Source organism: Mirounga angustirostris, unplaced genomic scaffold (assembly GCF_029215605.1).
Source record: "Mirounga angustirostris isolate CCGP_5_RB_7025 unplaced genomic scaffold, mMirAng1.0.hap1 SCAF_12, whole genome shotgun sequence".
Classification (NCBI taxonomy): domain Eukaryota; kingdom Metazoa; phylum Chordata; class Mammalia; order Carnivora; family Phocidae; genus Mirounga; species Mirounga angustirostris.
The window spans coordinates 21,854,860-21,880,800 of record NW_026991720.1 but is presented as its reverse complement, the minus strand read 5'-3'; the positions used below and the strand labels follow the sequence as shown (position 1 = coordinate 21,880,800).

The 25,941-nt window shown below is 51.1% G+C and overlaps 1 protein-coding gene across 3 annotated transcripts in view; it reads right to left on the bottom strand.

Moving 5' to 3' along the window:
- Positions 1–25,941, bottom strand: part of COPG2 (COPI coat complex subunit gamma 2) — a 120,111-nt gene that overhangs the window by 24,527 nt on the left and 69,643 nt on the right. For all 3 annotated transcript variants that reach the window (XM_045864257.3, XM_045864258.3, XM_064574938.1), the window contains 6 exons: positions 24,285–24,360; positions 23,353–23,456; positions 22,721–22,846; positions 21,600–21,662; positions 20,993–21,132; positions 20,258–20,429 (listed from right to left, as the gene is read on the bottom strand). In XM_045864257.3, coding sequence (XP_045720213.1) covers positions 20,258–20,429; positions 20,993–21,132; positions 21,600–21,662; positions 22,721–22,846; positions 23,353–23,456; positions 24,285–24,360 — 681 coding nt within the window. The remainder of the gene's footprint in view (positions 1–20,257; positions 20,430–20,992; positions 21,133–21,599; positions 21,663–22,720; positions 22,847–23,352; positions 23,457–24,284; positions 24,361–25,941) is intronic.

The following is a 25,941-nucleotide window of genomic DNA, read 5'->3' as shown; positions in this document are numbered from 1 at the left end:
GCTCCCAACTTCACAGGGCAGGTGGAAAGGCGTGTGCGGTATGGAAAGCTGATGGCAGGAGCACAGCAGAGCCACCATAACCAGAGGGTTCGAAAGCTGGGAGCATCAGGGGCAAGCAGGGAAAGGAGCCAGTGAGTGGAGCAGGACAGAGTAAACGAGGCAGTCTTGCACACTGACAGAGACTGTGCACAGAAACCACTAGCTGGTAACCTCACGGACCCGTGATGGACTCCTGTGGATGGAGGCCAGTTTGTGGGTAGCAGATAGGTAGTAGAAATGGTGAAGGAGTGAGGAGGAATCAAAGCAAAGGCGACATTTTACAACAGTGACCAGCAAGGGTGGAGGTCTGGCCTGCACAGAGCCTCCACACAGAGAGGGAGGGTAGAAGACATTCAAACTCAGGGAATGTCATAGGTCTAGTCTAAGAAAACAAGGTGTGCAGTAACGGGCCACAGAAGGAGAGAGAAAGGGGTGGGATGCCAGGAGCTTGGGGGGTGGTGGACTCTTGTTCACAATATTTGATCAAATGCCTGTTGAGGGCCAGGCAGAATGGGATGGAGAGTAGGAGGTGGGTCTTAAACCCTGCACTTGGGTCCTCTGAGAAGAATGTGATCAAGAGGTAAAAAAGGCAGAGCAGGGATCTGGAACTTGACAACGGGGAGTGGGAGAGCATGGGTGATAGGAAGGGGTGGAAGGTGTGAAGGCTGGTGGGCAAGGGCTTGATTGGAAAGGAATAGAAAGAAGGAAAGTGAGATGGGGTGAGGTTAGGGAAAAGGGAGCTTCATGGGAGGGCAGTGGGCAGAGCCAGTGGAAGGACCAGAGGAGTGACAGCAGACGGTTTTGGAGAGAACATGGCCTGTTGAGGGGATGGAAAGAGTGTGAGCTGTGAGAGGGTCATAGAAGGAAGACAGTCCTTATGATGAAGGGATGACTTAGTGCAATTAAATGACAAGAATGAGAGAGCTGTGAGGTGAGATGCATGGGCTCTAAAGGAGAGGCAGGGTGCTTTCTGTGGGTCAAGGAGGGAAAAGGAAGCAATGTAGCCCACGAGGAAAGGTTGCAGGAAGGAATGTCCAAATGGGGTCCTGATACAGTGTGACAAGAGGGCCACCTCCTAGAGACAGACCAGGTGATGGGAGGCACCCAAGGGATGAAGGAGAGGGGAACGCGGTGGAAGGGAGACAAGGGAGCCAACACAGGGAGCAAGGAGAAGGGGGAGGTGACAGAGTGTGTATCCTGGCAGATCTCACGGATGCCTACCAGAGGAAGGTCAGACCTTGGTGCCACCCAGTGCGATCACAGGCATTGGGAAAGAAGAGGGAAAAGCGGTGGCTAGCAGCGGCTGCTCCCACAGCCTTCAGTGTGGTGGCGAGGGTAGAACTTTTCGGCCAGGCTCTTTACTACGGATCCGGTGGGGATGGGGAGAGGGTGGAGGGTGGGGATGGGGAGAGGGTGGGGGGTGGGGGTAGGGTGGGAGGCGGGGATGGGGTGGGAAGCGGGGAAGGGGATGGGGTGGGAAGCGGGGAAGGGGATGGGGAGGTGGGGGGGAAGGGGTTAGGTTGGGTGGGGGTCAGATTTTACTGGGTGGGTTGGGTTTTACTGGGTTGGTCTGGAGGGCAGGATTGGGATTAATGGGCTAGGGGTCGGGGGGGGGGGTTGGGGTTGGGGTGTGTGTCGGCGGGGGAAAGGAGCCAAGCTCTAGGCACTGAGAAATCCATCTTTAACTGAGCCTGTGGACTGATTATACATCTAGTGTTGAGGGTGATGACCACAGGCTGAGAAGGTGAGAAAGACCACTGACTTCCCCTAGAGAAGATAAAGGAGAGCAGCTCAGTAAAGGCAGAACGGAAAGGTCTGGTTAGCAGGTAAATCAGTAGGCCATGAGGACCACAGGGGCAAGGCTTTACAGGGCAAGAGTGTCACAGGTCGGAAATGAGCAGGAGTAATAATATAGGTAAAGGGACAATGGCAAATGCTAAGAAAGACCAGACTGGACCAAAGATACTTTCAGAATGCTTGAGAGTCATAAATGATGAGAGAATAAGAGGAGTGTGGCAGGGGTTTGAAAGGACAATGCTTGTGATGCACACTGGGATTTGGGGCATGTCACATGTCAACAAGCAAACACAGAAGGGAATATAATATGGTGCTTCCAAGAGGAGAGTGCTGGGCCAATGACAGAGTGGGGGCAGTGCTGGAATTTGAGGAAGAAGATTCCATGGCAGACAATGGATGCCTATACGTGCATAAGAAGAGACTGCAGCTCAGGAAGTCAGGGTTTCTTTCTTTTTTTTTTTTTTTATTTGAGACAGAGAGAATGAGAGAGAGAGAGAGCACATGAGAGGGGGGAGGGTCAGAGGGAGAAGCAGACTCCCCGCCGAGCAGGGAGCCCGATGCGGGACTCGATCCCGGGACTCCAGGATCATGACCTGAGCCGAAGGCAGTCGCTTAACCGACTGAGCCACCCAGGCGCCCGGAAGTCAGGGTTTCAATAATAGTGATTCTTCAGTGGGCAGTGGTTTTCACCCGAGGGGGATGCGGGCATGGCCCCTAAGGCAGGGGGACCAAAACAACTGAGGAGGAGCAGTGTTCTGTTCAAAGCAAAAACAAAAACACGCCCAGACGATGATGATGATGATAGGCAGTCTCGGGGCTCATGGGTCCTCTGGTGAGAGTCACTGGGTGGAAGGGGGCGAGTGGAAGGCGGGCAGAGAGGAGATGCTTGAGCAGGTGAGCCCCTGAGCCGGGGTAGGTGACGGGGTCGGCCTCGGAGTCAGGGCTGTCAGACGTGGGGCAGAAGGACCCTGGTCCAGGCAGACAGCAAGCAATGGATGTAATAAGAAGGCCTCTGGAATGGTGAGGGGAGTGTTGGGATTCGATCTCAGTGTGGAAGGAGTGTCGTGCCAACGAGTGGCCCTGGAGCTGAGGGAGAAGGGAACGGTGACCTAAAGGGAGTTGGGTTGAACAACGTGAGCAGAGAGCACCACACGGAGGTCCACACAGAAGGAAGGGGCAGAGGGGACAGGAGACCACACTGAAGGAGAGCATCTGGGAGAGAGATGCCTGTGAGGGAGGGAGGAGGACCGAAGGAGGGCTGGGTGGCAGGACCCAGGGTTCTCTGCAGCTGGAGACTCAGTGCAGGGGTGTCAGGCTTGGGGTTGGCAGGGGCCAGGGCGGGAGGGAGGGCAGAGGGCAAAATGCTGCCCTGAAAGGAAAAAGGAAGGAGAATCAGGGGAACAGGCTCCCTGAGAGCACTGTCAGACGAGTATAAAGGGGTCTGAATGGAAACATGAAAGGTTCCCTGGAAGGACATCTGTGGGGCCCAGGAGGACAGCGCAGTGTGGGTGCACAGGGGCGGGAGCATGGGCCGGAGTGCGCGGCTTCAGTACTGTGCGTCTGAGGCAAAGACGACTGAACTGGGCTGAGCAGCGGGTGAGGGGTGGAGAAGGGAGCGCTCGGCAGAGAAGCCCGCGGAGTCCAGCTGGACGACTCCCAGAGGGTGGCTGCAGGACTGTCAGGTGGCTCAGGTCACGGGACAGTCCCTTTGCCACGTATGCAGTCGAGACGCCAAGCAGGGAGGCACCGAGCCGGGGCCCTGGAGGTGGGGCAGGCGAGGCGTCTGCAGCAGGTGGGAGAGTGTGGGACAGGACAGGTGGTCCAAAGGGCGAGAAGAGTGACAAAGGACAGGTGAGGGCTCCTTGCAGCTAGGGCATGTGAAGCTTGTTCAAAGGATATTGGGATGTACTTCACCAAGAAAGGAATGTCAGAGAGCCCGAAGGAGGGAGGTGTGGGGAATCTAGGAACTTGCCTCCATTAGTGGACCAAGAGTGTGAGGAAGCCCGTGCAGAAGAAGAAAACACACTGTGGGTCAGGCAAGCAAGGAAAACTAGAGAGGCTGGAGGAGGCCAGGGGAAGATGACGTGGTAGAGGTAGTGGCCCATTTAACCTTGGATATGGCCAGGTCAGTGAAGGGCACGGGAGACGATGAAAGATTGGAGAGAAGCCCAGATAAGCAACCACTGTCTTCAAAATGATGTACCTGAAAAGGTTGGATGCTTAGGTGAGAACTGGGACATCAGACGGATTTAGTACAGCATGTCAGAGATGAAAAAACTGACAACAGAATGAATAGGAGGCAGGTCAAGAAGGGAGCAGATGTCAAGGAAAAGACCACTGAGTCTTTTCCATGAGTGGCATGTGGTAGGGGAATTAGGACAGGATATTGAAGATGACCAAGAGCGTCTCTTGAAGATAAGAGTGGCAGAAAAAGCAGAGTGGGCCAAGCAAGGTTCAGTACCATCCCACTGTTGATACAGACAGTAGTCGTGGGCATCCATGAGAAGGCAGTTTGGGGGATGTGAGTTGGGTCAGGCAGCACAGCAGAGGAGAGAGAAAGAACCTCATGAATGTACAAGACACTCAGGGTTGGTAATGGGGACACCATGGGAAAGGGGAAGGCAGCCTAAAGAGCTCCCAATCTGGGGACGTCACAGATCTCAGGGGATTAGAGGGTTGGCATGTGCTGTACTGAAGCCAGATGGCAGGAACAGAGCTGAGCTGAGGCAAGCTGAGACACCACAGACTGGTGTTTGAAGCCCTCAGCAGAGGTGGGGAAAAGGGCCAAAATGGGGTGAAACAGGAGACATGGCATTTTTGCACATTATGACGGACCCTGCACAGAAACCATGGCTGGTAACCTCAGGGACTTTGGAATGGACTCACATGGAGTTTTGTGAGTAGCAAATATGCTGAGAAATGGCAGGGCAGTGGGTGGGAACCAAGGCAGAGGTGATATTTCACACCAGTTACTGAATCCTTGCTTCTGTCCATCCTGTGGCGCTGGCAAAGGGTGGAGGTCTAGCATGAGGCAGAACTCCACATAGGGAACTGGGAAGGACAGGGGACTCTAAAAACCAGTGGGGCATCCTAGGTCTAGTCCAAGAAGATAATGTGGGCAGCAAAGGTACCCAGAGGGAGACAGTAAAGGGCAGGATAGTGGGGACCGAGGGAGCCTTTGGTCAGGAGCTGTGATTCAGTGGACAACAAAGGGGGTGAGGCAGAATGGGATGGAGAGTGAGAGGAGGGCCTTAAACCCTGCATGTGGGTATTGTGAGGAACATTGCCAAGAGGGAAGCAGGCAGAGGGGGATCCAGCCCATGGCAAAGGAGAGAGGGAGGGCAAGGACGATGGGCAGGGGTGCCTCAGGGGACCCGATGGAGAAGAAACAGAAGCAGTGGATTCGAGGGGAGGAAGAGAAGGAGGAAGAGGTGGGTCTGGTGTGAAGTCCCCTGGGCAAGGGCTTGATTGAAAGGGAAGAGAGAGGAGGAAGAAAGGTGAGATGGGGTGAGGCTAGGGAAGGAGAGCCTGAAGGGAAGAGGGTGGCCAGAGCCGGTGGAAGAATGGGACAAGAGACAGCAGATGGTTTCAGGAGGGGATCTGGCCTGGCAAGATGATGTAAAGAGTGTGAGCTGAGAGCAGGTCATGGGAGGGAGCACTCCCCGATGAAGAAGGGATGACCCAGTGTAACTACATGACAGGCATCAGGGATCTCGGACATGAGATGCATGGGTTCCAGAGAAGAGGCAGCCTGAGAAGGAGAGGAAGTAAAGGGTCCCATGAGGCAAGGTGGCAGGAAGGATGTCAGAATGGGGCCTTGTTGGAACGAAATGGGAGTGTCACCTCCCAGAGACAGATAAGGTGATGGGAGGCACCAAGAAGAGGATGAAGAGTGGAGTGTGGCAAACAGGAGGAAGGCTGGACACTAATGGGGGGGGGGCAGGGGAAGAAGAGAGAAATGACAGGTAGAAATGCAGGCAGATCTCCACGGCACTGGGTGGAGGGGAGAGGAAAAGGGGTAGCTGGTATGGCCGTGGAGCAGTGGCTGTTCTGTGGCCTTGAGTATCGTGGCAGCAAGGGCAGAACTTTTTGGCGGGCTCATTACTACTGATCTGACAATGTGGGAGGCAGGGACCAGGGTTCAGGTCTGGGTGTGGGTGGGTCTAAATAAGGTTAGATGGGAGGGCAAGGTGGGCTTTACCAGGTGCAGGGGTAGAGAGGGGGGACATGAGCTAAGCTTGACACTGAAAAATCCATCTCATTTGACTGAGAAGTGGGCTGATTTTTCATCCTGTGTTGAGGATGAGGACTACAGGCTGGGGAAGCAAGGGGAGAAGTGAATCCACCCAGAGAGGACAGAGAGAGGAGCTGCAGGGCTGGTGGAGGGAAAGGTCCACTTAGCAGATAACACAATGGGTCGGGAGCACCAGAAGAACAAGGATGTACAGTGGGATTACTGCACAGATCTGATGAGGATGGGTACCACAGGAAAAGGGACAGTGACAAGCCCGGAGAAGGACCACATTTGGACCAAACATAGTGTTGAAGTGAGTCATTAGTGCTGGAGGAAGGAGGAGGGTGCAGAGAGCTGAGGAAAGAACAGGCTGGAATGCGGTCTGGGGCCGGGGCGCAGCTGACATCCGAGTGCGGGCAATGCTGGGACTTGAGGAACAGGTATTGCTGGCAAATGGCAGGAGGCCAGAGGCATGCAAAGGGGAGTGGCAGCCCAGGGAGGTGGGCTGGGCTCCCACCACAGTGATCCTTCCCTGGGATGGAGCAGTGGATGGCACCTGAGGGGCCTGTGGGCATGGAACACAATGGAAGCCCAAGAAAAGATTGGGGGGGCGTGAGCAGGGCTCTGCTCAAGACAAACCATAAGCAAACAAGTAAATAAAGAACAAAAACATGAGCTGCTAATGCAGCTGGTGACAGTAGTCCGTGGGCGCCAGAACTCTTGGGGAAGAGTTGCTGGGTGAAGGGGCAGAGTGGGGAGTTGGGCAGAGAGGTGAAGCTCAAGCAGATGAGGTCCCCATCAGTAAAGATGGAGGCGTCAGACTCAAGACTGTCAGACATGGGGTACAAGGACTCAAGAGGAGGCAGACAGTATGCAAATGGATCTAGCCCACAAGGCACCTGGAGTGATGGAGGCTGTGCTGGGATTCACCAGCAAGGCTGGGACTGAAGACCAAAGGCGGTAGTCCAGAAACTGAGGACACTTGAGGAGTAAGGCTGAGAGATGGGAGTGGCAACCCAGGTGGTTGGGTTTTAGAGACAGGAGCAGAGAGCACTGTCCACACCTATAGGAAGGGGCAGAGGGGACAAGAGACCACACTGAAGGAGAGCATCTGGGAGAGAGATGCCTGCGAGGGAGGGAGGAGGACCGAAGGAGGGCTGGGTGGCAGGCAGGGCTCTCAGCAGCTGGAGACTCAGTGCAGGGGTGTCAGGCTTGGGGTTGGCGGGGGCCAGGGCGGGAGGGAGGGCAGAGGGCAAAATGCTGCCCTGAAAGGAAAAAGGAAGGAGAATCAGGGGAATAGGCTCCCTGAGAGCACTGTCAGACGAGTATAAAGGGGTCTGAATGGAAACATGAAAGGTTCCCTGGAAGGACATCTGTGGGGCCCAGGAGGACAGCGCAGTGTGGGTGCACAGGGGCGGGAGCACGGGCCGGAGCGTGCGGCTTCAGTACCGTGCGTCCGAGGCAAAGACGACTGAACTGGGCTGAGCAGCGGGTGAGGGGTGGAGAAGGGAGCGCTCGGCAGAGAAGCCCGCGGAGTCCAGCTGGACGACTCCCAGAGGGTGGCTGCAGGACTGTCAGGTGGCTCAGGTCACGGGACAGTCCCTTTGCCACGTATGCAGTCGAGACGCCAAGCAGGGGGGCACCGAGCCGGGGCCCTGGAGGTGGGGCAGGCGAGGCGTCTGCAGCAGGTGGGAGAGTGTGGGACAGGACAGGTGGTCCAAAGGGCGAGAAGAGTGACAAAGGACAGGTGATGGTGCCTGGCAGGGAGGGCGGGAGAGGCCTGTTAGAGGGTCAGGGAGTGCAGTGTGCCGAGAGGGTGGCAGAGGGTCCAGAGGAGGGAGTGGACGTGGAGAGACCAGGAACCGTGTGCCCCAAAGTGAGCCAGGGGCATGAGGATGCCCATGCAGGAGGAAGAGCACAGCACAGGTTAAGACAGGCATGGAACCCAGGAGACACAAGAGGCCAGGAGGATGAGGTGGCCCGTTGAAAATGTTGGGAGACAACCCTGTCAGCGAATGCATGGTAAGACAATGAAAGTTCAGAGAGGAGCTTAAGGAAGCAACACCCTCCAAAATGGCGGACCTGAAAAGGCTTTGGGCAAATTGGGACAAGAGATGGATTTAGTACAGCATGTTGGGGACGAAGGTGACAGCAAGGAGGAGCAAGAGGGCTAGTCAAACAGAGGAGATGTCAAGGAAAGCCTAGGAAATCTGCCACATGAGGGGCGTATAATGGGGAAATGGGATGCATTGCTGAAGAGGAGGAGGTCTCTAGAAGACAAGAGCAGGAGCAAATGTGTGAGATGGGCCAAGCCAGGTCAGTCTGTAGCTAGCGTGGAAGGAGAAAGACTGTGGAGTTTCAGGCAGCCATGGAAGGTGGTCCTTCAGATGAGAGGTCAGGGAACTTAATGGGAAAACAAAGCAACAAACAGCATGGAAGAGGGGAGAAAATCATGACTGCAGGAGGGACTCTGGGTCTGTAAAGGGGGCACCTCGGAATAAGGGAAGGCTGAGGAGCTCCCAATCTGGGGACATCAGCAGGTCTTTGAAGGCGAGAGAGGTGGTGGGTGGGGTAAGGGGTCTCAGGGCAGGAACAGAGCTGAGCTCAGCAGAGCTGCACACCATAGTTCAGACATTTGACTACCTGGGGTCCTCAGGAGCAGGTGGGGAAAGGAGTCCCGATAACCCAGGTGAAAAAGTGATGGGGCAACACCGCACATTAAGATAGGCCCTGTAAAGAAACCATGGGAGGTCGCCTCAGGGTCACTGAGGTGGGCTCAGGTGGATGGAGTCCAGTGTGTGGGTAGCAAATCTGCTTAGAAATGGTGGGGGAGTGGGTGGGAACCAAGGTGGAAGGGACATTTTGCTTTAATAGCCAAATATGTGCTTCCTCTGTAACCCGGGGCTGAGGTTTAACATGGAGCAGAGATACCACACAGGGAACCAGAGAAGGACTAAGATCTTCAAAACCAGTGGAGTGTCTCAGGTTTAGACTAAGATGATGATTAGGGTTGTGGAGGTGCACAGGAGAGAGCAAGGGGATGGACGGCGGGGACTGGGGCTTTGCGAACTCCTTTCCTCTGGTGGACAGTAGGTGGGGTGAGGCACAGTGGGATAGAGAGTGACAGGAGGGCCTTAAGCCTGCAGGTGGGCATTGTGAGGGGAACATGGCCAAGAGGGAAAGAGGGCAAAGGAGGTCTGCACCATATCAACGAGGAGTGGGAGATCAAACACAATGGACAGGGTGGGTCCTCAGACTTGGTAGAGAGAAGGAAGCACTGGAGTCAAGGGAAGAAAGAAGAGGAGGAATGGAAGAACTGGGGTAAAGTCCCGTGGGCAAAGGACTGACTGAAAGGGAAGAGAGAGGAAAAAGGAAGGTGAGGTGGGGTGAGGCTAGGGAGAAGGGAGCCTCACGCAGGGGGGCAGGTCAGAGCCTGTGGAAGGACCAGACGAGCACAGCAGATGGTTTCAGAGACAACATGGCCTGTTGAGGGGATGGAAAGAGGGTGAGCTGAGAGCAGTCCCGGGAAGGGCGCACATCCCGATGATGAAGGGATGACCCAATGGGACTACTTGACAGGCTTTGGGGAGCTTGGAGACGCATGGGTCCTCGAGGAGAGGCAGGTGCTTTCCCTGGGCTGAGGAGGGAAGGGAAGAGATGCAGCCCGTGAGGAAAGGCTGCAGGAAGGAATGTCCAAATGGGGCCGTGATGCAGGGTGACGGGAGGGTCACATCTCAGACAGGCAGGGTGAAGGGAGGCACCCAGGGGACGGAGGGAGAATGAAGTGTGGAGGAAGGGAGACAGGAGACTGACATCCAACAGGGGGAGCAAGGAGAAGAGGGAGGTAACAGGCAGGAATCCAGGCAGGTCCCAGTGGTACCAATCAGAAGGAAGTTCCCAGTATTAGGCCCTCCAATGGCAGCAGAGGCATGGGGAAGGAGGGGAGAAAAGGGGGGCTAGCAGCACTTGCTCCTATACTCTTAAATGTTGTGGCAAGGGGATAATTTTTGGCCAGGCTCTACTATGGATCCGGCGGGGTTGGGGTGGGAGGTGGGGTCAGGGGCGGGAGCGGGGGTCAGGGGTGGGAGGGGGGGTCGGGGAATGGGGTGCGGATGGTGTTTGGGTTGGGGTGTGGCGTGGGTTTGCGGGAGGGTAGGGTTGGGATCAGTGGGCATTGGGGGGGGTGGGGGTTGGGAGACATGAGCCATGCTCTAGGTACTGAGAAAACCATCTTTTTAAACTGAGCTTGTGGGCTGATTACACGTCCAGGGTTGAGGATGACGACTATAGGCTGAGGAGAGGGCAGTGAAGACCAGTGACTCCATCCGCAGAGGACAAGGGATAGTAGCTACAGGAAAGGCAGAAGGGAAGGTCAGCTTGGCAGGAGTCAGAGGGACGTGAGGACCACAGGGGCAAGGCTCTGCAGGGACACGGTGTCACGAGTCTGAAGTCAGGAGGGGTAACCTAGTGAAAGGGACAATGGCAAACACCAAAAGGACAAGATTAGGGCCAAAGATACTGTCACAGTGCCTTGTGTCATAAAGGGTGGGGGGCGGGAGGGGTGTGAGGGTGGGGTGTGAAGAGAGCAATGCTCTAGTGCACACTGGGGCTTGGGGCACATCAGTGTCAAAGAGTAAACACAGAAGGCATGCGGTGGATCCAAGAGGATGGAGCCGGGTCAGTGTCCGAGTGTGGGGGAAATGCTGGGATTTGAGGAACAGTGTCAGTGACAACTGGTGGAGGCCAGAGGTGCGCGAGGGCAGAGTGCAGCCCAGGGGGTCGGGTGGGCTTCCACTGCAGTGACTCTTCCCGAGGATGGGGGGGGTGGTTTTCACCCGAGGGGGGCTGTGGGCATGGCCCCCAAGGCAGGCCTATCAGAACATCTGAGGGGGAGCAGTGCTCTGCTCAGTGCAAAAACACACCCCAAAAAACACAAAAGCAAACCCAAAAACATGGCTAGACGATGATGCTGATAGGCGGTCTTGGGGGTCTTGGGTCCTCGAGTGAGAGTCACTGGGTGGAAGGGGCCGAGTGAAGGTGGGCAGAGAGGTGACGCTTGAGCAGGTGAGCCCCTGAGCCAGGGTATGTGACAGGGTCGGCCTCAGAGTCAGGGCTGTGAGACGTGGGGGAGAAGGACCCCGGCCCAGGCAGACAGCGAGCAAATGGATGTAGCCAAGAAGGCCTCCGGTACGAGGGCGGGGGGTGGGGGCGGTGGGGTGGAGGCTGGGATTTCCTGTCAGTGGAAAGGGGGGCCAGGCGGGGGTCGGGAGGGCAGACTAGCTGAGGACACTTGGAAGAGGAAGGCGGAGGGACATGGGAGTGGCCGGAGCGCGCGGCTTCAGTACCGTGCGTCCGAGGCAAAGACGACTGAACTGGGCTGAGCAGCGGGTGAGGGGTGGAGAAGGGAGCGCTCGGCAGAGAAGCCCGCGGAGTCCAGCTGGACGACTCCCAGAGGGTGGCTGCAGGACTGTCAGGTGGCTCAGGTCACGGGACAGTCCCTTTGCCACGTATGCAGTCGAGAGACGCCAAGCAGGGGGGCACCGAGCCGGGGCCCTGGAGGTGGGGCAGGCAAGGCGTCTGCAGCAGGTGGGAGAGTGTGGGACAGGACAGGTGGTCCAAAGGGCGAGAAGAGTGACAAAGGACAGGTGATGGTGCCTGGCAGGGAGGGCGGGAGAGGCCTGTTAGAGGGTCAGGGAGTGCAGTGTGCCGAGAGGGTGGCAGAGGGTCCAGAGGATTGGAGAGACCAGGAGCCATGCCCCCCGAGTGGGGACCAGGGTGTGAGGAACCCATGGAAGAGGTGGGAGGATGACGTGGGCAAGGTAGAGGCTCCTTTAAAGGGCAGGAGTCAACCCTTTCAGTGACGGGCAGATGAAGACAATGAAAGGTGAGAGAGAAGTCCAGAGAAGCAGCTACTGTCTCCAGGATGGTAGACACAAAAGTGTAGAGTATTTAGGGTGAACTGGGGAGCAGATGGGTTCAGTATAGCAGGTTGGGGGCCAAGAGCCTGGCGGCAGAAGAGCATGAGGGCAGGCCAGGAAAGCAGATGTGCAGGAAGAGACCACTGAACCCATGGCCGGACTGGAAGGTGGTAGGGGGAGTGGCATGGGATGCTGAAGAAGCAGAGGGTTTCTGGAAGACAAGAGTGGGAGAGGAAGCAGAGGATGGACTGTGCGAAATGCTTCTGCATCCAGTAGGGAGAGAGAGTGGCCACGAATGACGTAGGAGGGGTGCAGGCGGGTCAGGGGAGTCCACGGGCAGAGGAAGGGCACGCAGCATGAAGGAGGACAGAGAACCTCATGAATGTGCAGGGCGCTCAGGGACGGTAAGGGGGGCAGTGCTGAAAAGAGGGAGGTGGCCTAAAGAGCCCCCGTCGGGGATGTCAGCATGGCGTAGGCAGGGAGAGGAGTGGCGTGTGTGGTATTCAGGCCCGATGATAGGAGAAGAGCTGAGACGACAAGGGCAGGACATGTGAAGACTAGGGCCCTCAGAGCAGGAGGGAAGGGGACCACGACGACAGGCAAACAGAGGAAGAGCGGCAGCATGGCACAGTAAGACAAATCTGGCACACAGACCTCCGGCAGGTCCCTTCAGGGACTCGGGATGGACTCATGTGGTTGGAGTCCACTGTGTGGGTAGAAAAGATGCACAGAGTGGAGGAGTGTGTGGAAACCAAGGCAGAAGTGGAAGTTCGCAGCAACCACGGAATGTGCGTGCGCTACCTCAGGGCGGCTGGAGGGCCGCAGGGCTGGTCCGGGGCAGGGACCGTCCAGGGACTGTACATACTAACTGGTGCGGTGCCGCAGGTTCAGTCCAGGAAGATGGTGTCGGCAGCAGAGGGGCCGGGGGAGAGCAAGGGGCGGGATGGTCAGGTCTGGGGACACTTGCTTCAGAGGCTTCATCGCGTGGACCACAGACGTGGCAAGGCTCCCTGGGATGCAGAGCAACAGGATGGGCCCCAAATCACGTGGCCAAGCGGGATGGAGGGCAAAGGGGGGGCTGGACAGTGTCAGTGGGTGTGCAGGGCAAAGGTGGTGGGCAGGGGTGCACCAGGGGACCCAGGGGAGAAGGAATGGAAGCAGGGCAGGTGAGGGAAGGAGGACGAGCTGGAAGTGCAGGTCTGGGGTAAGGTCCCGTGGGCAAGGGCTTGACTGAAAGGGAGGAGGGAGAAGGAAGGTGAGGTGGGGTGAGGCTAGGAAGGGAGCCTCACGCAGGGGGGCAGGTCAGAGCCAGTGGAAGGACCAGACGAGCGACAGCAGATGGTTTCAGAGACAACATGGCCTGTTGAGGGGATGGAAAGAAGGTGGGCTGAGAGCAGGTCCCGGGAAGGGCGCGCATCCCGACGGTGAAGGGATGACCCAATGGGACTACATGACAGGCTTTGGGGAGCTTGGAGACGCATGGGTCCTCGAGGAGAGGCAGGTGCTTTCCCTGGGCTGAGGGGGGAAGGGAAGAGATGCAGCCCGTGAGGAAAGGCTGCAGGAAGGAATGTCCAAATGGGGCCGTAATGCAGGGTGACGGGAGGGTCACATCTCAGACAGGCAGGGTGAAGGAAGGCACCCAGGGGATGGAGGAGGGGGGGACAGGCTGGACACCAACAGGGTGAGCAGAGAAGAGGGAGGTGGCAGAGAATGCATCCTGGCCCATCTCCGAGGTGCCTCCCAGAGGGAAGCTCCGAGAGGTGGGCCAGCCCATGGCAGCCTGGGTAAGGAGGGAAGGAGAGGACATGGTACAGCAGCTGCTCCCACAGCCTTGAGCGTGGTGGCGAGGGTGGAACTTTTTGGCCAGGCTCTTTACTACGGATCCGGAGGGGACGGGGTGGGAGATGGGGATGGGGTTGGTGATAGGAGTGGCTTTGATGCGGTTGGACGGGAAGGCGGGGTTAGGATCAATGGGTTTATTGTAGAGGGGGCTGGGGAGACATGGGCCAAACTCCAGGCACAGAGATAAGCACCTTTTTCAATGAGCTTGTGGACTGATTAGACATCCAGTGTTGAGGGTGATGAGTACACACTGAAGAGAGGTTGGGAAAAACCAGTGAATCCACATGGAGAGGTCACAGGAGAGTAGCTGCAGGAAAGGCGGAAGGAAAGGTGGGCTTGGCAGGAGTCACAGACGGACGTGAGGACGTGAGGGGCCCCCTCTGTAGGGGGATGGTGTCACTACCTTTTATCAAGAGGGAAAAGCTAAGGAAAGAGACAACCACCGAAGGGTGTCAGGGCGGCGAGGGGGGGGTCAGGAAGAGAATAATGCTCTAGTGCACACTGGGGTTTGGGGCACATCAGTGTCAGAGTAAATATGGAAGGAATGCGGTGGATCCAAGAGTAGAAAGCTGGGCCAGTGTCATCATCTGGGGCGGTGCTGGGCTTCGAGGACAAGTGTTCACGGCCGCTGATGGAAGCAGGAGGCCAGAGGTGTGCGAGGGCAGAGTGCAGCCCAGGGGGTCGGGTGGGCTTCCACTGCAGTGACTCTTCCCGAGGATGGGGGGGGGTGGTTTTCACCCGAGGGGGGCTGTGGGCATGGCCCCCAAGGCAGGCCTATCAGAATATCTGAGGGGGAGCAGTGCTCTGCTCAGTGCAAAAACACACCCCAAAAAACACAAAAGCAAACCCCAAAACACGGCCAGACGATGATGCTGATAGGCGGTCTTGGGTCCTCGGGTGAGAGTCACTGGGTGGAAGGGGGCGAGTGGAAGGCGGGCAGAGAGGAGATGCTTGAGCAGGTGAGCCCCTGAGCCGGGGTATGTGACGGGGTCGGCCTCAGAGTCAGGGCTGTGAGACGTGGGGGAGAAGGACCCCGGCCCAGGCAGACAGCGAGCAAATGGATGTAGCCAAGAAGGCCTCCGGTACGATGTGGGGGGGCGGGGGGGGCGGGGAGGCTGGCAGCCTCAGGTGGAGTCAGTACAGTACCCGGAGGATGAAGAAGCTGGTCAGCCAGGGTGCAGGTCAGGTAGGGAGCAGATGTGCAGGACCAGAGCTGGAACTCCCTCACGTGCCCGGCAGGCGGTGGTGAAGTCGGACAGGATGCTGAGGGTAGAGCCAAGGGTCTGTCTCTGTGCACAGTGATCCCGCTCACAGCATGTAAACGAAAGACAGTGGAGTCTGGGGCCACCATGGGAGGGTGGTCGAGGGTGTGTCACAGGAGCAGATGGGACAACAAAGGGATAGGCCAGTGGAGTAGTAGAGAACCTGTGGTGGCTTGAGGGGCTTGGGTTTGGTAAAAGGGCATCACGGAGAATGGAAGAGTGCCCTGAAGAACTCCCATCTGGGGACATCGGCAGCTCTGGGGGCAAGAGGAAAGGTGTGTGTGGTAATGAGGCCAGAGGGCAGGAGCATGCTAAGGAATATGAGAACAAGTGGGTGCTGTTGAATCTGCGGGCAAGCGCTCTTTGATGGGACGATAGACAATGTAGAATATTCCCAGAGGGAGAGGCTATGGGACAGCCAAGCATAAAGCACGGGTGGTCCAGGGCAGCTCACTGGACTTTGAAAGCACCGCACCAAGCACTGGTAAATATGCATACTGTCGACAGTGAGACCCTACTTATATATTTACTGTTTTTCCAATGGAAATGAGCAGAGGAAAAATGGAAAGAGAAGTGGTTAAAATGGAATTAGAATTAAGCTGACAGTGTACTTACTAAATAATTCTCGGAATTATTGAGCAATGTTCTAATGGTTATGATGCACAGCACTGCCTATTAACTTGATCACCGTTAATGGGATAAAGGAAAATGGGGGAAATATATAAAAATCAACTGTTGTAGGAAAGAGGTGTCTGCCTGCAAACTCTCTCAGATAATCACAGGGAAGTGGGTAGATCCAGGAGAATAACGTCATATCATCTGGAGATAAATTGAGGAAGTGAAGCCTGAAGGTGCTTCAGATGTCCAAAGATGAAGGTACGTGTAAGTCATCAGAGGAATTCTGAGTGATGAGAGTAGGTTAAAGAGGAAGTTCCCAAGTGGAAGCAAGCCTGAGTGCTACAAACAAGCAGAGGTTTTTCCCTAAGGCCAAAAGAAGGGACAAGAGGAAATGGGTGGATATGCCACCTTTACGTTGCCTTCTGGAGAGATGTTATCATGTAAGAAAGGCAGCAATAAAGATTTGTACCTTGATGATGGGGTGACAAGGGAACATGTAAATAAGATGGGAAGATAGGCTGAAAATAAGCAGAGAAGGGAATGTTAGCAGTTTCAGTGTATTTGAGGAGAGCCAGATCGGTGACAAGATGAATGAGCAGGTGAATAAGGAGATCGGAGACTGGTAATCTTGGCCAATCTCATAATGGGTCAGACTGGAGGAATACTGATTCTAAGGCTAGACTGACACCCATTCTAGTGATTGAGGCAGAGGAAGTGGTGGTTGAATAATAATGTTCTACCTATCCTACTTTTTTAATATTTGAGTAAAAATGTGGAATATGTGCTTAGCTTGGAAGAATGCAAAGTTTCATGAAGGGTCATGAATAAGGATCCCAGTGAGTGGTTGGAGGTAGGTAAAACTGAAAAAATCTGAGATAGATTTTAGGTAATTAAAGCTGTTCATCCAGAGTGTCAGTAGTTAATATGATTAATATCAAACACCAAAGAATGGAATGGCGACTACAGATTGGCCGAGGGGGGCGGTGGTTTGAGCCCATCGGAATCCCGCAGTAGCTCAAGTGAGGGTGGGGGTCAAGGAAGTGCCGGCAGAGAGTCGAGCCCAGCAGCTGACATGAGCTATGAGTTGTCATCAGCGTCCCTCATGACAGAAGGAGAAAAAGGCTCCTATGTATATACTGTTCAGCTGGATCTTAGGATGGATATTTTCCGTTGCAGACTTTTTGAGTGAGTTATGTAAATGGGCTGAAGTGGTCTGAGATGAGAAGCGTGAGGCACTAAGGCCTGATGGTCCCATAATACAAGCTATAGAGGGGTCACAGTGATTCTGAACAGGGAGGGGGACACAAAGTTCAACAGGCAGGGGCCAACCTCGAGGTCCAGTGAGGGGAAAGATTTGTAGAATGTTGCACACGTCATCTGTGAGTGCAGTAAAGCCTCAGGGGAAAGAAAGCTGCTGAATGGGAAAGGACGCTAAGAAAGAATGCTGCCTTGAAGGCTTTTCTGAACATATCTGCATAAAGGAGGAACAGCTGGAGGACAGAAGATGACCAGTAGGACTCAGAATTGAGATCTGTGATACGGATAACTCTTTCCACACACTGCCCACGATTTGCAGGAAGGACTTACGGGAGCCTCTTGATGTTGGGTTCAGGTAAATTCTGTCAGATGGAGTTTAGATTTTTTGCACACATATAAAGTAAGGGGGAGAGAGAAAGCTTAAAGATGCAGCAAAGATCAGGATAATTGCTAGAACAACTCTCTGGAGGTTGGGGGGTGTGTGTCCTGTGAACTGTGGAAGACTTGATTTTAAAGATGATAAAGGGAGAAAGTGGGTAGTTCCAGAACTGAAGCAATAACAACTTCTATTTATTGAGTATTTACTATGTGTCTGGTACCATGCTAATCATCTTATTTAATTTCATTTCATCCTTATAACAGTCCTAAAAGGTTTACAGAGAATTAATAATCTGTCTAAGTTACCCAGTCCATATGTAGCAGTCAAAATCCAGATCCCAATCTATCTCCCAAAAATCTATCTATCTCTGTCTTTCTATTATGCTATACAGTTTTCAAGTTGATAGAAATCGCAATCTGTGTAATTTCTTTTCTCTTCTGTGGTTGTATGAAAAATATACTTTTTGCAATTAGTAGAAGTGATGTCTAGATCTTCAGGTGATTGGAAAAATTCATAGTATTTGCAGTGGGGAAAATGCAAAAGGCGGGGAGGGGGGTAGAAGATTCTTATTACCATCTATGCCCTGGTATTTCACTTCTGTTCTTTGCACAGCAAAGACTCTGAATTGGCCGTAGATTAAAAATGTGAGAATTTCTGACCAAGACTAAAGAATAGAAAGGAGTTTGGTTTTAAGCAGGTATATGATGGGTCAAATATAAATTGACTACTAACAATTAAGTTTTAAAGGTCCAAGTGTTGGGACAAAATTCCATTTCTTTTCTCCAAGATGCAAAGACAAGAGTTTATAACTCTAAACAAGAGTTTAACACCAATCAGCAAACCCTTTGAAACGTTTAAAAGGAAACAAAGAAAATTCTCCAAGTGCCAAATTTTTATAAACAAAATACTAACAAACCACCAAGCAAAAGAGTCCATAGCCAGCAGACCAAAGGTTGAAACCTCTGGGCTAATTTAACGTAAGATCTACGTTTTAAAAATAAATTAACTCCTTAGAAAGGAGGGGTGAGAAAACCTTCCCTATGCTTCTTCTCTTGATAGAAATGTTTTCTCTTATTGTTGTGGTTGTTTTCTCCTGTACAATGTAATTTCTGTAATTTTGATATTGTTGTTTTCTGTATTTTGATATTGTAATCTTGTATTTCTTGTATTCTGTTAAGACCACTCCCTGGGGTGTGAGGCACCTGAGTTATCAATTATCCAAGTGAACCTGGGGAAATGGGAGGAGCTAGTATTCTCAGTTGGGAAGAGTTGGATTCTTCAGTGAGTTCAGCATTTCACTTCCCTTTAAAATTAAGTTGCAAAGTAACGGCATCCCTTAAAAAAAAAAACAAAACAGAAACCTTAGAAGTACAATAAGGGGGGAATTTTGAAAAAAGGAGAGGTGGCTATTGGGAAAAAAAAATGATAAAATGCAGTTTCCCAGGATGATGGCTAAAGCCACAGGGCGATGTTAAGACTGGGCCCCAGTACTGGTTTGGAACAAGGGTAAATAAAACTAGCTTGACTTAAAGAGTACAGCCAGCTTCATTAGTGGACATCCTTTAGACAGAGGGAAACAGACCAGGAGAGAAAGTGAAGCCAAAAGGGGATGGAGCGAGAGAAACTTCATAAAGAGATAAAGGAGGGGATTAAAAGTCAAAGTCAGATGGCCAAATGCTTGAAAGAGAAATATTGGAGGCCAGATAGGAAAGTGCCTTCCTACCCAGGGGGTTATGGATCCAGAGTGGCTGCAGAAGAGAAGTGCAGGTCCGCCGAGGGCCAGAGGGAACCACCTGGGATTCAGACCCAGCAATGGTGCCAACTTGAATCTACCTCGTGCTAGAGTGAGTAGCCTGGTCTATCGTCCAACACAGAGGAGATTGGGCAGGGGCTCCCAGAACCAATATCTAAAAGGGGAGTTGGGAGAGGGGCTAAGAGAAGGCAGGTTAAGCCCCAGACAGAACTGAATGATGACCAGGGATAACTATTTACTAGTACTTTTACGATTTCTTGTAACTCTGTAACTTCTTTCCCCAGTATTTGTGAATTTTGTTAACTTCTGTTTTTTTCCTGTACCAGTAGGAAAAATTGTTTCTTCGTGTACTAGTAAAAATTGTTTTTTCCTGTACTAGTAATAAAATTGTTCAAAACATAAATGCGATTCGGGTGCTTATTTCTGTAAAAACTGGGTAACAGTGTCGAGATGTGGAGTGGATGTGGGAAGAGAAGAATTCAGGTGGGAAAATGGGAAAAGAAATCAAGTACAATAAATATTTGACATTCACGAAAGGTCAGTCACAAGACCTCAAACCCCAAATACGTAGACCCTACTGGCCCTAGCAGTTGGCCCTCCTTCATAGGCTGCCCCGCCCCTCTCTCAAAACTGCAGATAGGGTCAAGGAGAGACTCACAACGCCCTTCTCAAATGTGGCTACACAGAAGTTGGCTAAGCCACTCATGAGGATGAGACATACTGTCAGACACCAGCCTTGTGTGATAGGACCCCAGAAACAAATGCCACGGACCTACTAAATACAAAGTCCTTAGGATGGCCCAGAAACAAACATCAGGGATGAGGAGGCCATGACCCTTCACAGGAGACGTCAGGTCCCTGAACCCTCATTAGTGGTTACACTGTTCCACCAGGAAGCCTGAGTTCCTTCTTGAGCTACCACCATATACATTCAGTTTTTAACATTAAACGCCCAGCAAATATTACTCAGAGACTTAGTTATAAAGTTAATATTTCTGCAGCTAATTAATTTTATAAATATAAACATACTGTCATTATCATTACATTTCATTCTGGAAAAGAACCATATTCCCAAACCCCACACATTTGCCCAGACATTTAAGAGCTCAAGTTGTAACGCGTTCTTACTCCTCTCTCTTCCCTCCTGTGGGTTAGTACCTGCTGTCGAGTCATCATCAGGCAGGCGAACCAGAGTGTAGCATATTCCTGGCTGATTGTAAGCGAGGCTGGGGGCTGGGATGCAACACAGCACTTCATGGGAATCCGACGGGTCCACCTGCACTGTCACCTTCTCCAGCAGCTGGTCGTTAAGAGTATTGGTACAGTCAAACTGAAAAGTCAGCAGACAGAAAAGTTATGAGGGCTAACAACTGTTTTCAAGCAAGCTGTTCCTTCCCACCTGTGACCCACGACTCCGTTCTGGAACCCTCTAGCCTTTCCCTCTCTGAACTGTCCTGCAGGTCTCCTCCTAAGACTTTTCTTGAGGCAACAGGGGTTGCCTTGAGTTACTTTTGTTTCTCTTATTCGTCAGTTTCTTTTTCCTGAGATTGAGTTCTACCAAACAAGATGGTAGAAGTCTGATGGCTAAGAATCATATTGAAATCCAAGTTCTTGGAACGACCCACTTAATTTACCCTGATGTTAAATGAGGATTATTTTTGAAGAGGTTCTATGTGATGTCTGACTCCTTCAGACATTTCGGTTTTATGTCCTTATAAATTTTAGCCCTCACATAGAGGTGTTTCTGTAGCTATGGAGTCAGGAAAACCCCCAGAAATGAGGCCAAGTCCCTTCTCAGTAGAAAGCAGCTGGAATCATAAGCCAGAGGGGAAGCAATACCCGTCTCTGAGCACATGGAGCCGCTATGGGAGCTGGTGAGGGCACGTCCCTCACCTGGAACACAATGTGATTGGTGAACACATGCTTGATACAACGAACGAAATATTCCGTCTCTGCTTCTGTAAGTTGAACAGGCTCAGAAGACTTGAACAAGGGTCCCAGATCCATAAACTCGGGAATGGCAGCCAATTGTTCTTTTGAGAAAAAAAGAAGAGAAGGAAGAAAGTAACATGAGAAAGGAACAGACATTACTCTGGGTGCCTAAAATGTTTTAAGTTTCCACTGCCTTCGTCACAGTTGAAGGCTCAACTAATATATCCCCAAGCTTTAGTGAAATAGTCTCTTAAGAGAGTTTTTATATACTGAATTACTACAAGGAAAAAAAAAAAGAAACTAAATTCCTCATTTTGTAGAATTTGAGTTCCCTATTAACCAAGATACAGAGTAAAGACAATACAATACTCCCAGCTAGTGAGTTAGCAGTTGGAAACTGAAAAGACCCATGGACTCCAGGTAACTGTCACCTGTAACAACAGATATTCAGTCATACAAAGATTTCCTGTACTAAGAATTAGTCACTTTGAATAAAAGTAGTGGACTTCATTATATTTACAATGCCTCGGATGCAAGACTATTACTTCTACACATCAAATCATCATACCTTGGAAAATGTCTTGCCTGGAAGGAGCCAACTTCTCTGGCTTCGTGGCCACAAGTGTGATTTCTACAAAGACAGATATGAGCAAGTGAGTTTCCCTCCCACTATCAAACTAAAAATGCAGACAAAAGAAATGAGGACAGAAACTTCTAGCAGATATATAAGGAGTTATTCCTCAATCATACCAGTAGGTTCTTTGTCACCTTTTTTGGAGAGATGCTTAAATTAAAAGTGTATTTAGTGAACGTATTTTGTGAAATAATAAAGTGGCCCTAAAAATACAGAATTTGCTTTAAATGGACCAGGAGGTACAAAAAAAAATTACTCCTAAAAGGAGGAGCAATTTATAAAACAAATCTCATGATTCAAACAGGAAAAATTACTGGTATAGTATCAACAGAAAAACTGAAAAATTTGAAGGTCAGCATAATATCTTTCATCCTTAGTTTGAGCCACTAAACACTTTTTTTCTTTTTTTGTTGTTGTTGTTCGAGTTTTAAAGTTTGAAATTCTTTGGGAATATTTTTTATGATCTTGTCCCATATATTCTTTCACAACAAACCTCCAATAGCAAAATTAACTGAAACTACCAATTTCAGAAAATAAAAACAGGAGGTAACAGCACAATCACTGTTCTGAGACACACAGTGACCACCAACTTCAAATGCTGTTAACACTTAGCATTAAAAGAAGAAAACACTCAATCTAGGTAATGTTTCATACTCTATGTGAAAACCAGGGGACAACTTTTAATTTTTTTTAAAGATTTATTTATCTGAGAGTGAGCACACATGGACATGCAAGAGTGGGGAGGGGCAGGGGGAATCTTTCAAGTAGACTACCCCCACTGAGCGCGGAGCCAACGTGGGGCTTGATCTCGATCTTGTGATCCTGAGACCATGACTTGAGCCAAAACCAAGAGTTGGATGCTCAACCAACTGAGCCACCCAGGCACCCCAGGAAAAAACTACTTAAAAGCCTAATTAAAAAAAATACATCCATCTTAGTGCCATAAGATTTAGGAACAACAATTAAACAAACAAAAGAGGTATTTGAGAAATACACTAACAGCATATTTGATGGATGTAAAACATAGAAAACTAACAGTTAAGCGTTCCCACTACCTGCTTTCTGCTCAAACACGGGAGCCATAGCAAGAGGAACAGACTTCATGTCAAAGGGCTTCTCCGAAGGCTCCAGTGTGTACTGGTGGAGGGCTTTCTCCATCCCTGGCACTGAGACAGTGAGGCCTATGAAACAGAAATCTCAGCATTATAACAATCCTAGGATCCAGGCAGGCCCAGATTTGTAGTATTTACCTAAGTTTTCTGACAAAAGAGAAGAGTAGAGTAAAACCATAGACTTTATAGCCAAAATCATTAAAAATGAAGCTATTTTATAAAACTGCCTTATCATTTTGCCCAAGGAAGCATGAGAGCAGAGCATAAAAATTTCCAACAAATTTTAAGTACCTTTCGGAAAAGAAAGCAACTTAGCCATGTGGGAACAATCGTAACATAAGAAAACAAGGTAAACCCAACCAAGAGGGAGCTCAAGGAGAACCAGGAACAAGCCATGTTCCTTGGGCCTTTACATACTTTAGGTTCCCCTAGAAATGAAAGTGCAGTCAAAGACAAAAAAAAACCAAGCTTTTTGCCTAATGAAGTCGGCTCATATGCAAATCATGAGATAATGCTTCCAAGACACCATTTGGGGAACAAAAGTGTATTTGTCTCCATTCTTGGCTCTCACTGACCGTTGAAGATGTATGTGGCATTCAGTGCCATCTGCCTCTGCTGCAGCACATTCAGATAGAAAGTGGCTCTGTCCCGAACCTCATCATCGGTATCCATCATACACCTGTCCAGGGGGACACAGAAGGGGCAGGTCACGGTACCCTAAAAACTGCCAAGAGCCTTCTTTATCACACCTAAAGGGCACAGTTCAGACCATCTGATACTACCTTTATAAAAGACCTCCATAACAGCCAGTGGTGGATCCTACAATCTCCATAAGTTTGGGAGACTGTTCTAAATTGGTAAAAAAATAGGGTCATTCTGAACCAGAAGCACGACATGAGTAGGCATTCGAATAATTAGGAAGGACACAACAACACGAGAGAGCAGTTGCGAGTCTATTCTTGAATATGCAACCACATGACCCTGGTAGATTTAGACTTCTTTATAATTACGAGACGGGAATATTCTGCTTTCCAAGGATACTAACAAGGATTCAGAATCCAGGCATTGTTACCACTCAAATGACAATTTGTTTTGTTTAAACCGGCCAGCCTTTGGCCTGTAATTTTTCTGCTTCAATTACAAGATGTAATCACAGAGTATTTGCGAAAGCAGGTCTTTTCCTCATCAAATAGGGAGTTACAGAAACCATGAAAAGCTGATTTTTCAACTCTCCACAGTGAATCACTTTGAAGTTGGCCCCTGTTATGCAAATTGAGGCACGGGCATTTAAGTTTCTTCCTCAAACTCACACAACATAAATTCAAAGTCAAATTTACGCATACACAGCACACATACAAGATTACTAGAAAGGTAACAAATGCCATTTGCCCCTGACTTACTCTGTCTGTTCTACTCTCAGGCCCCACAAAGGATTTGATAAATTCTCTATTCAGTCATATGGTGTTTCTTTAAAAAAAAAAAAAAAAAAAGACATCGTTTTACTTACCTTTGTAAGAGTACAAGGATGCTTGGGAGAAGATTCTCATTTTGAGCCCCAAATTTAGCCAAAGCACTCACAGCAGCTATAATGAAGCATAAAATAAAACAACATAAATACTGTATTGGTTTCTCAGAGTTAAGCAATCATCATTAAAGAAATTAAAAGAGTGTTTCTTGACTTTTATTTCTTTGATCCATGTAAGCATAACTAGAAATCTGCAGGCCCAAGAGAGCTACGAATAGGAAAATCCTCCAAGAATCATATGTATTTCTTGCATGAGCTCTCCTCCACTCTGACCACAACCCCTTGTATATCACAGTGATGTAATTCAGCTCTAACTCAAACAACCAGCCCCAAGCATAATAAGAAACTCTGTTGTTAAATTCACTTCATTCAGTAAAGATTTATCGCCCACCTAACCTTTGTCAGGAATCGTGCCAGGTGCTGGGGGCGGAAAGAGGAAAGACACAGTTCCTGACCTCCAGGACTTGTACTCTAGTGCGGAAGACAGGCGAGGGAAGAGATAACGAGGAAGTCCTGGGAGAACTACATCCAGGATGCAACTCAGAACTGCTGGAGAAGTAAGCCGGGGAGCCGACACTTGCTAGCTGTGCAAACACCTGATGGCCACGCAGCGTTCGCCAGGGGGAGAAGGCAGGAGAGGAGCATTCCGGGCAGAGAGAGTGTGTACGATACTGGAATGGACACAGCCGAGCGAAGCTAAGGCGGACGCTCTGCGCCGGGGAGCAGGGGGAGAACAAAACAGGTATGGGTGCGCCTCAGAGTTCTTAGGAGTGGACGTTAAATACGGGATAAATGTGGGCATCTGTCGCAGACCGCACTACAGCCAGTTTGTAGGCACATCCTGTATGCAGAGTGTGGAGACCAGACCGGATGCCCGCGGGACTCACGCCGTCGGACCGGTCGGGCATCTGAGGGGGAGGAGAGCCTAGAGCCGCCTTGAGAAACAGAGACCGAGGAGGACGGAGAAATCGTCAGCAGGTGGGATTGACAGAATTTTGTCAAGAGGGCAGACGGGAGTTCTGCAACAGCAGAAGTAGTTTCCGTCTTCACGACGGAGTGGATGGTGAAGGTGAGGATTTGCGTCTGGGCTGAACTTGAAGTGCCTGAGACGGTGGACACACAGGTTTAGGAAAGAGACAGGACTGTGACGTCACCGCACGCCGGTGGAGCACCGAAGACGACCCCCGGGGAAGAGAGCGTGTGTTGTAAGACAGACCCCCAAGAAACACTCGTATTTTAAGGAATGAAAGAGAGGCCCTAGAAATCAGACCGGGGAGAGATGGAAGATGCGGGCTACTGTGGACACCACGGCGAGAAAGAGTTTCGAGATGTGTTTAGTCAAGAGTCCATCAGGCTGAGTGAGCGGTGAACAAAGGTAAGAACGTCAGTGACTGACTTGATTTTCCAACTAGCTTAGCTTCTAAGTAATTTTTAAAAATAGAAGCTTCAGAGGGCTTTTTTTTTTTTTAAAGATTTTATTTATTTATTTGAGAGAATGAGAGAGAGCACATGAGAGGGGGGAGGGCCAGAGGGAGAAGCAGACTCCCCACAGAGCAGGGAGCCCGATGCGGGACTCGATCCCGGGACTCCAGGATCATGACCTGAGCCGAAGGCAGTCGCTTAACCAACTGAGCCACCC